Consider the following 11,060-nt stretch of genomic DNA (forward strand, 5'->3'; position numbering starts at 1 on the left):
GATGTACGCGCCTGGAGAAAGACTTTGTGTCGCAAATCACAAACTGAGAGCTGAGAATTCTGCAATTGCAGAGTCACGGCAACCTTCAAAAATCCTCTGCATCGAGAGCGGATCACTATTACTCCATCCATCAAGCGGAGACCGGGCCTTTTGCGGTCTTGTCAATTGCTCGGGGCCAGGGTGCTGGTTGTCAGTGCCCTGGGCGATCTGTTTACCCTAGGAAAAGTTCGACCGAAATCTCCGCAGAAATCCGATCTACGATCTCAACAACAGCAAAACGGCGTATTCTAGAATGTTTTGCGGCATGCAGCTGCAATAGCCAGCTGAAGCGGTCAAGCGGGAACTGACAACGTAAACTCTACTCGGAGCTTCATGTTAAGGGGGTGGTCGATTCTGGCATATGTCAAAAGCACGCATCATCGCGAGGCTAGGCCGCATCGATATCCAAAATCCATGCTTGAGAAACATCGAGGGATCATAGACTCGCGGAACCCCACCAGAAGGACCAGGCTCGGGTTGCTTGTGATGCCGACCTCCTATCGCGCTTGGGGCAAAGCCTCTTTATCGCCCGTATCTTTGTTCGGTCTGTCTGCTCTGACTCAATTGCCCGGAAGCGGTGGGAGCGCCATCTACGTCCACAGTCCTCATCCTATGGAAGAAGGCTTGTGTCGTCCCTGGCTAGCAAGCCTATTCTTCCCGGATCTGATTACCAACCCATGCCATCTCGGGAACCATTCACCGCGCTTCGTTCGATCACGCCAGAGGCAGGGCATGCAGAGCCATCCCTCCAAAGCGCGACATGCCGCACCAAAGATGGGTTTATCGGCCAGTCAAGGAACCGGATCGGGGCGAGCTACCCACAACGCCTGAAGCTAAGTCAAGGGTAGCCCCGAATGGAGGGGACAGCAATTAAGGTGAGTTTGGGAAGGTCACCTCGCTTCAGCGCAGGGTCCTCGGTCTCTCTACAATAACTTACGTAGTCCATTTTTGTTTTCTTCCTCTTTTACTCGACCGCGCGCTTCGGACAAAATCTCATAATCCCCCGAGCTGCGAATCCTGAACGTCATGGAGTTTTCTTACAACCTTGATCTCGACTCTTGCTGCTCCCCGCGACTCAATTTTAGGTGATTCAAGCCCAGCTTCGGTACTTTGCAAACGCAGAAGTGTCCATCACTTTTTGGACCCAGGAACTCGAAGCAAGAGCTTATCGCACAAAGCTGGTCCACGGCGGATACCCAGCCTACATTGATCGATAACGATAACGAGGTTGACGATTTGCTTGTTGAGCGACGACACAAATCTTTGCGTCCATACACGAAGCGCAATTAGTATTGGTACTTACCGCTCACGAAGAGGACATCGTATTATCAATATGGGTGATCAACGTCATCACATGGAGCACCGGCCGGTGCAAAACAGCGCGGTCTTCGTGCTCGGCGCAAATCACTGCGACTCAATGCCACCTCCCTCGCCTCCTTCACCACCAATCTCACCCCCAGAAGATGGCTTTTTGGAAGAATTGGAAGAACTCAGCCTCGGATCGCCTGACGACCTTCCCGAGAACGACGACAGCTCCGCCAAAATCCAGGATAGACTTCATGCCGCAACACACGTCCTCAAGACAGAAGCCGCAGCGTTGCGGTCAGTCGCCAACTTATACGAGACAGATCCCGTCGCTCGGGATGGCTTCAACAGAACAGTCGCGGCCATCACACGGCACAAGGGTGAGAAGGGAAAGCTCATCATCACCGGCGTCGGAAAGTCCGGTCACATTGCGAACAAGCTGGTTGCGACATTCAACAGCCTTTCACTCACATCCGTATTTCTGAACCCGATTGACGCGCTTCACGGCGATTTGGGTATTATCCAGAAACACGATATTCTTCTCTTCATCACATTCTCCGGAAAGACCTCCGAACTTTTCAGCCTATTACCACACTTGGACAAGCCGTCATCATTAGTCATCCTCACCGGACATACGAGGCCTGACACGTGCGAGCTTATCAAACTCCGACCGGATACGATCCTTCTCCCAGCACCAGTCCACGAAAGTGAGACATCGTCATTTGGTGTCTCGGCTCCGACAACGTCCACAACGGTCGCCTTGGCCGTCGGCGACGCGCTTGCCATCGCCGCGGCGCAGGAGCTGCACCCGAGCGTCGCACAGGTGTTCTCCAAGAACCATCCGGGTGGTGCCATTGGGGCCGCGTTCCGGAAACCTCAGACAATTCTGGACTTGTCCATTCCCTGGGTGGACATTGATGACTCGGAACACCTTTGCGTGGACAGCAGCGTCGGTGCAGACCTCTTCCGGGCTGCTTACGACTCGCCGTCAGGCTGGGTGCGTGTCGGCGACGCTGTAGCATCGCCGAGCCGCATCAGGAAGTTGGCAACGGTCGACTTCACACGGTCTCTGAGAGACATCCCGCATTTGTTGGTACCGAGGGCAGAGATGCTCTCCATCTCTTCCGGCACATCGATACGTCGTGCCGTGGACTTTGTGAGAAGCATGCAAGGCGCCGCGGACGATGGTGAGTACGTTTGTAATTCGGACTCTCTCCTGGCTGTTTTGGACCATGGCGACATGGTTGGCGTTTTGGAAGCTGGCAAGCTCTTGGAATGGAAAGATTGAGGCGCATTTGGATTTCACTGTAGGCATCTTGTATGCCCGTTCGGGATGAAATGTTCGGACCGGGTACGAATCTTTTCATCGTTTCACACCTGCCCATGCTGGAGATACGCGGGCGGAGCGTTCATTTAATCGGAGATCATCTGGGAGAATCATGTCAAGCCACTTGAAGTTGGCTTTACGACACTGTCTTTAGACGCTGGGAAACTGGATCAGGGCCAAAAATTTGAGTCCGCTGAGTGGCATGGCGACTATGCCCAACCTTTTGCGTTCCGAAGCTTTCTCTTGTGACCATCAAATCAAGCTCATTCAATTGATGCAGCCTCTGTGGATTGATGCCCAACCGCCTGCAGCCTTACTACGAAACAGGGTTATCAGGTACTTTGCGAAGATGGAAGATGAGCTGAGGTGAGCTACAGGCAACATCCCTCCTACGAGCTCAGCGCGTCATCGAAGCTGTCTAGCCCAAATTTAGCCCAAGTTCTCTCTTCGGAGTGTACTCCGCAGTACTACACACAAAGTAGAAATTCGGGGAACGTCCACTCTGAATGAGTATGTGATGTGTTGGAAAAAAACTCTATTCACAAGTGGTCCCCAACCTCCCTTCGGTGATGCCCAGCCAGGTCACTGAATCCACTTTTGGGCTTTGGAGTTTTCGAATGCTTGCCCAAGACTCCATAATTACAGAGCGTACGAAGGTTGAAATTCTGGGAGGCATTGGCCATGAGCAGAAAGAAATCATTATTACTGGTGAATGAAACTGGGATCTTGGAAGTACTTCACGGATCTCAAGATCGGAGTGAAAATGACGTCGAAGGGAGCTAGATGGGGGCCCGGGGGTGCCAGTTTGCTGTTTGCGGAGTGCCTGGGTGTGAGCGGCCCTCCACGCCCCCTTCACCGTTCCCGCTTCGCATCGGACTCGGCCGGAAAATGTGGGAGACCGGCGCTGGGCTTCGGCTTCGGGTGTGATGAGCCGTGATCGGGCAGAGGTGGGGGTGATGAGAGCCGACCTGGGCCTGTAGAGGAGAGACTCGGAGCATCGGCTGCCAGCTGCAGTAGTAGAGGAGGACCCTGCTCCTCCAGCAGCGAAGTTGCCGTCTCAACGGAAACCTCGAGTCATATTCTTAAGTTGATCAAATAGGGGTTCATGGAGATAAGTAGACTAGATCAAGGCAAGGGGGAGGCTTTCAGTAAAGGATTATCTGAATCTCATGGTGGAACTGGTGGTGATGATGGCTTCACAACCCGTTGACGCACCACACATTTTCCACAGCAACGATGCGCGCAGCAGCGGGGGGAAAAGTCACTAGCTCAGGTCGGTTGCTATGGAAAGTGAGACGAGACTTGGTAGCTGCACCAGAAGCTTTCCCCCCAAAAGCAGAAGAGAACAGAAAAAAAGGAAGAAGACCAGACGAACTACATTAGCGGCTTTCTATTGTTCCCAAGAGAAGCGAAGAGAAAAAAAGGGCACTAAAACACGGACACTGTGCAACGTCAAGCAGCGCCCTTTGTTTCCTCTATTTGAAAGGCTAGTAGAACCCTAAGTGACGGGCTTTGCCCACTGACCGTTGGCCCGAGGACAGCGGACGAAACCAAACGTCTGGGCGCTAGAAACGAAACATGGCTGAAGTTCTTGTGTGGCGGCTCTGCGAGGTAGTCTGAGCTTCTTGGGGCTGAGACAGACTTACGTGTTATGCATGTTTACTTACCTGGTATTCTAACTATGGTGAAATATGCCTCGTTGTCTGAGGATGGGTTTTGAGGGTTTTTAAGACTTATCGTCATAATACATGCCGTTGCGTGGACGGACGAGCGTCTAGAACGTCTTGGCCAGCATTTGCGGAGAGTCGTAATGATGTACGCAATCCCGCGATCCTCCACGGAGGATTATGTAAGTAGATACGATGCAGCCTCTCTCAGTCTCCAGGACGTCCTGGATGCGGAGGAGTGATATGCCGACGGGGAGTTCTTGAAGAACATGATGTACTCCGTATCTGGGCGCCTAGGGTGAGGTGATCATGCTACCGGACCCCACTGTGAAGGGTGATCTTTTCAATTTGACGAGATCGCGAATTCTTCTTTATGTGTTTAAAAGCTTAAAAGATGAGCGACGGGCCGATCGATCCGCTGTGGTTCTTTTGAATTCTCGTGCTTCTATTTTGGTGCCGCGGGGGAAGGACGGGTAGTCGTCAGCGTTCAGCTCTTGGCGTGAAGGCCTCTGGAGCCGTAGAGCCAGAGATGATGTCGTGAACGCGGAAGTTGAACCTTTGTGATTGGTGGTTTCGGGCTTCTCTGGGGAATGCTTCACGTTGACGGGCCTGGTTGTTTCGCCTTTAATCCCATTGTGAATCTCTCATTGGGGCGGCGTTTTGGCGAGTTGGGGCCCATTGAGCGCGTCAGCCAGTGAGGCTCAGTCCGGGATGATGTGCATGTACCCTGCTTGCAGCTGCGGGCCATGGCTAAAGCTGGAGAGGGCCTGTAATATGGGAGGTCCGCAGCAGAACTTCTCGCGTACGGATAGAGTGGTCTTGGAGCCGAAGACGCGGATTGAGTTTCGTTCAACTCCGCGGATAGGAACGAAGATGTCGAACTCAAAGGAAATTTGGAAATGTTGTGGGCGAACGCACTGGTAAGGTGATAAGCGGTGGCAATCATAGCTCAGAGACGTCAGACTTGTAGGTATAGCTGCCTCAGTCGAGACACCAACCACCTGTTCACTTGGAGAACCATCTGATAGCCTGCAAGCGGTGCAGTGACAGCGCAGAGTTATGCAACGGTCTCAATCTCATGTTTCAACTTTTTGACCACGTCGTCTGCATCGGTCTGTGGTCTCGTTGCTGTACTTCGCACGCGTTTTTCCCGTACTGTGCCCACGGGCGATGGAGCGAGTCACGGCTTTGGGCCCAATCCTCGATATTCCGTGAGAAGTAGAGTAATCCGAGTGGCACAGTTGGAGAATGCCATATTGGCCTCTCCTCTTTGTCACCTTAAACCCCTCCCCTGCTGCCAGCGGAGCAGACACGGGAAGCAATTGATGGGGGCTCGGGTAGCATCTTCGACATGGCTTGTCGTCAAGCGAGGCGAGATGGCCGGCGGTAAAGACGATGAAATGACGGCAAGATGAGAAAAAAGGTTTGGGAGGGGCGCCTTTTCGGAATCTCGAATCCTTGCTCTTCAGCTTGTGTACCCCTGTGCTACGGCACATGAACCCTGTAGCGGTCGAGGACAACCTCTTGATGTCCTGGGGTTCCTGGTATTGAAAGCCCTGCCAATCTTGGAGATGAGGGCACGAGGGAAAAGACAAGGCCTGGACGCCTGTAGACATAACCAGCCTCCCGGATTTCTCGTAAAGTGATTCGGCCCAAGATGGAGTGCCGAATCAAGAGTGGCATGATTTGTTGGTTCTGCATTTATCTGCATTCGTCTGGGGAGGTATCCGTACGGAGTATGTAGACTGCCAGGCATCAGCCAAATGTCACTCGGTGCTGCCACCCCACTTGACTTGACATGTTGAACCCCGAAAAAAAATGACGGTCTCCTTGGCTCATCGTCTCACATCGGGTCCCGGCAAAGCCGCTTCTGGCGTTTGTTTGGCTCATGGTGCCTGGATTTCGAGCTCCGTGTTCCTACACGTGTAGACGACTTTCGTACCTGAGAAGGTGGGAAAAAACCTGTCATGGTAAGAAACAGTTGCAAGCGGTTGCAGCATTTGGTGGCATCTGCCCCAGCCCAACCAGCCACAACATATTCCCCAATTCAGGTTTGCGGTGGAGTGCAGGTGGGGACTGTGTCGCCCCTCATTCGCCCAGCCACCACACGCGCGGCCCTGGGACGGCCCCTGCACGCACTGTGCGGTCCACCTCTGGTTTCTGGCCGATGGGAGTGCCTTGGCGCAGTCAAGTTACCTAGCCTGATACGCCTGGTAGACGCTTCAATGACTATTGATGCGGAACCTGTAATGTTAGCATCTTGACGAACGGATGGAAACCTTACATCAATTTAAGTCCAGCCGAACTGGCCAGACGCAGGGCGCACATAGTAAAACTTTGGAGGGCTGAGGTTGGACGGTAAACATCCCAGCAGTCAGAAAACGGGAAGGTTAGCAGCTCATACCTGGGTAACTCGACAGGTCCAGGGCTGTAAGAGGTGTCTACCCAAAGTCCTGAGCTAAGCCCAGGAAGTGTAGGTTCCAGCAAGGTACCTTCACCAAGACATTGTGAGGCGAGATACCTTGACTCGACAACCCCGCCCCACTTCCCTCCAATTGGCATGGTCTTTTTGCAAGTTCCATGTCGCCCGCCGCCAAAAACAATCCTGGAGCGACATCATTCATCACCCGCCAACGTCGCACCGCACCTGCTCAGCTCCGGCCGTGTCGCTCCCACCACCACCACACTCTCGGTGTCTTTTCATCTCACACGCTCTCTCACGCTTCCACCTCTTTTCTCCTCCTCCACCTCATCCGCTGCCGCTGTCATTCATTCCTCGCCTGAAGCGTTGATTCACGTTTGACTACGTCCTCGCTTTCCTTTCCTTCTCGTTATTCGTCATCAAGATCTTCATCTTTTGTTTATCGACTTGCTACCGGTGCGCTCCACCATCATATCTGCTTTCCTCGACATCGATTGTTTTGATACCCGTCTTCAAAGGCTCCTCAACCCACATGTAAATAGCTTCTATCAGAAGAGCTATTCTTTCTCGCTTCTGGGGCTCATCGGCAGCCCTGGTTTATTGCCTTTCCCCCGACTTCACATCATCACAGCGGATTTGAACTTGTAAACAAACCACTTATTACAACAGCGCAGCAAACAGCAACCGCCAAAACACCGCAGCTATGGCGGCACCCAAATCCAAAGTTCACCCTCTCAATGGCATGCACACGGCCGGAATCTTCGCCGACCCCACCGTTGACGGTCCCTTGATTGGAACTTTAGTCGCTATTGTCGACCGCGCAAAGAATCTGCCCAACCGCAAAACCATTGGAAAGCAAGATCCCTACTGCGCCGCCCGCCTCGGCAAGGAAGCAAAGCGGACCACGACAGATATTCGAGGAGGCCAAACCCCCAGATGGTAACTTTTTTTGCCTCTTCTCTCCACTAAGTCGTTCTCTCTACAATTGACAACCTACTAACACTGACTTCTCAGGGACCAAGAGCTTCGTTTCGCCGTACACGACTCACCAGATTACTACCAGCTCAAGGTGTCCGTATTTCACGACGACAAGAAAACGGATCTCATCGGAGAGACATGGATCGACCTCAAGGACATCATCGTACCGGGCGGAGGCCAGAACGACATCTGGCGCAACCTGGCGTTCAAGGGCAAATACGCTGGCGAGGTCCGCATGGAGATCACGTACTATGACCAGCGACCGAAACCCGAGAAGCCAGTTGCGAAGCCTAAGCCAGTCGAGGCAGAGCCGACCGAGAACTACGGCGGTACCATTCCCCGAAAGCAGATTAAGCGACGACCACTGCCATCTGATCCCTTCACGGGTGAAGCACCCGCTGGCCCGGCTCCGGATCTGGCGCCAACCCCGCCTCGAGCCGGAGGTCCCAGAGGGCCCAAGGAAATGAGCATTCCTACGCCAACAGGTTCAGAGATCAGTCTTTCGGGGTCCCGACCAATGCCCAAGGGCCCCAAACAGCAACAGCCCGCACAGATACCTACGCAATCGCCGTTGCAAGCCATCGAGTACAACACCAGCCCCGCTCCAGATGCTTGGTCTAGCCAACAAGACGTGCACGCGCACTCGCCCCAAGGTGCCTTGCCACCTTTGGAAACTACACCTCAGCACACGCCGAGACATGACCGCTACGACAGCCCCAGTTCCCACCACGACGAGAGGGACTACAGCCCGAGATACTCATCTCAGGACATTGTCAACCAAGCTCACTACCGTCAAGGCTCCGAGCCACCACGTGATATGCTCTATTTGGAAGACCAGCGCCATGCTTCGCCTGCAGAGGACGATCGACCGCCACCTCCACCCGCTCACAGAAGTCGGCACAATAGCGGAAACTCACAAGACATGGTCGTGAGGGGTGCCTATGACACTCCTCCCAAACCAGCTAATGCCATGAGGCAAGATGTACTCAGAAACGAGGCTCATCGTGCGTCCGTTTCTACGGCAGCATACCCTGGACGCCCCACATACCGTGGCTTTGATTCAGCACCTGCGGTCACAAATGCGCTGCCAGCTCCTGAAGAGCATCGTCAAGACTCAGCGCCGCCGAGACATCACTCGTACGATGCTCACGCAGAGTATAGGTCTATGCAGCCGACAGTCGAAGATGTGCCGGAATCGCCCAACACAGCCGCGAGCAATGCTCAGAGAAGGATTTCTCGCGCACCCCAGTACGATGAGCCAAGTTACCGCCAAGAGCAAATCCAGCCGCCACCGCAGCAGCAGCAGCAGCATCATCATCAGTCGACCGAGATGACTCGGCGCCGAAACTCCCATACACCACAGTATGACGAAATGGGATACGACCAGGGATACGACCAGGTTCCCAGTCCGGCACCGTTGAACATCAGCGGAAGGGGAAGTGCCAGCTCAACTCGCCAACGTGGCCACTCACCGCAGCCTAGCTATGGCCGAGGAGATGATATGGGTCAAGGCGGACGTTACAGTACCTCTCCACGACCTGAGTTCCAGCCAAGAGGTGATGAGTTGGTGTTCGCAGGGAGAGGCGCCGTTTCTCCTGGTCATTATAGCACATCGCCACAACCAGATTACCAGCAAGATTACCAACCCAGGGGCGACGAGCTGGTTCTCGCTGGCAGGGGCAATGTTTCTCCCGGTCACTACAGTACTTCACCGCAGCCGTACCGAGGCGATGAGATGGTTCGTCATCAACAAGCCTCCCCTATCGCCTCTCGTGACTTCGCTCCAAGTCCCATGGACGGAGCATCCTACCACTCGCACTCACGGAGCCAGAATCAGTATACCTCGCAGAGGTCTGAGCTGGGAGGAACGCAGATCACGGCTCACGGCATGCCCGCTGTGCCAGCTTCTTTGGTGCCAGGCGTCGATCACAGCGTCTCTCAGGAGATCTCGGAACGCATCTATGAGGAGAGACGTCAACAACGGCGCTATACTGATCAGAGCATGACTACCCCAACCCGTGGACGACAACACAGTGAGCCACTCGGTTACGACGGAAGCTACTCGAACCAGTCCTATGTTCCACCAGGATACAACCACCGCTCATCTGTGGCGTACGGTGCTCCTCAATCTGACATGAACCGTGGACGGGGTGTTTCGCCCAATCCGATGAGAGGTCGGGGTGCGTCCCCTAACCCGATGATGGCAAGAGGCGCATCACCAAACCCGCACGGCACTAGGAGAGGTGTATCGCCCAATCAAATGAACATGACAATGGATAGAAGAGGAGCTTCGCCTCAGCCGCCTTCACAGCACATGAGGTCGCGGGGAGCCTCACCTAACCCGCATCACACGATCAAGCGAAAATCTGTTAGTCCCGCGCCGCCTCCGTCTGACCATCGGAGACTCTCCGGCATCCCCTTCGGGCCGGATTCGTACGATGCTCTCAACCCATCGCTGTCGGCTACCAGTAGCAACGTTTCACGACCGGACCCCGATGAGAAGATCATCACCCACGATGGACGCGAGATCGACCCTTCAGATCACTTGCCTATGGACACATGGGCACCGGAGCCCGAGCCTAAGGGGCCCAAAACCCCAGCTACGGCTTCTGTCCGCTCGCGAGTGTCACCAGCTGCAACTCAGGCAATGCCCCCGACTGGCCGTCGGCAACTGCGTATTGCAGGTCGGCCTCAGTCTCAAGCATCGCCGGTCACATACGGTTCAGATCCTTACCACGTTCCGGGCACACCGCCGAGCGGAGGTCGGAACCGCTTGCAAAAGAAGACGCAGCGCATGTCTGCCATGCCTACAACATCACCGGCGGGTTCTAGTCCTCTAGCCCCCATTTCATCGCACAACTACCAAGATCATGGCAGCGACTTTACGCCACCGCGTCTCCCCAGGGCAAGCACGTGGGACTACCCCAGCGAGAACCATGCACCGCAGTACGGCAGCTCTCCTGGAGGCGGATATGGCGGCGCGCCCCCAATCCCAGCCAAGGTCCCCTTGCCTATCATGAGCGGCGCGAATGGCGACAACGAGTGGGCTTTGATGCAGGAAATGAGCCGCATCGATATTGGCGCCGGGCGCTCCAGGCGTCATCGTCACTACTAGGCGAAGTTGATACGGCGTATGAATGACCGGGGGATGTTTATACGGAGTCCATGTAATTGTACTATATAATGGTAACGGGTTACGCTTTGAGTGTTGAATGGTTTCTTTCGAATGAACTGGAAACACGGCTTGGGCTACGGGGTTGGGTATGATAGGTTGGTAATGCTGTAGACAGCCGGAATTCCATTTCTTCATATTCATAATTTG

General features: G+C 54.3%; 2 protein-coding genes across 2 annotated transcripts; both read left to right on the top strand.

Annotated features, from left to right (window-relative positions):
- The first annotated feature begins 816 nt into the window (after positions 1-816).
- Positions 817-2,892, top strand: HER10_EVM0001263 (SIS domain-containing protein). Its single transcript, XM_035471018.1, has one exon. The coding sequence runs from the start codon at positions 1,373-1,375 to the stop codon at positions 2,630-2,632; it is 1,260 nt and encodes a 419-aa protein (XP_035337970.1). The 5' UTR covers positions 817-1,372; the 3' UTR covers positions 2,633-2,892.
- A 4,074-nt stretch (positions 2,893-6,966) lies between these two features.
- HER10_EVM0002221 (uncharacterized protein) lies at positions 6,967-11,032 on the top strand. Its single transcript, XM_035471942.1, has 2 exons — positions 6,967-7,699; positions 7,775-11,032. Exons 1-2 carry the CDS (start codon positions 7,464-7,466, stop codon positions 10,851-10,853), a joined length of 3,315 nt encoding a protein of 1,104 aa, XP_035338067.1. The 5' UTR covers positions 6,967-7,463; the 3' UTR covers positions 10,854-11,032.
- The last annotated feature ends 28 nt before the right edge of the window (positions 11,033-11,060 follow it).

This window comes from Colletotrichum scovillei (assembly GCF_011075155.1).
Source record: "Colletotrichum scovillei strain TJNH1 chromosome Unknown Contig00001, whole genome shotgun sequence".
NCBI classification, from domain to species: Eukaryota; Fungi; Ascomycota; class Sordariomycetes; order Glomerellales; family Glomerellaceae; genus Colletotrichum; species Colletotrichum scovillei.

Bases quoted from the DNA above. Each gene is read 5' to 3' on its own strand.
- HER10_EVM0001263 (XM_035471018.1), top strand. From the start codon at position 1,373: ATGGGTGATCAACGTCATCACATGGAGCACCGGCCGGTGCAAAACAGC.
- HER10_EVM0002221 (XM_035471942.1), top strand. From the start codon at position 7,464: ATGGCGGCACCCAAATCCAAAGTTCACCCTCTCAATGGCATGCACACG. The intron at 7,700-7,774 runs GTAACTTTTTTT...CTGACTTCTCAG, and splicing joins GGAGGCCAAACCCCCAGATG to GGACCAAGAGCTTCGTTTCG.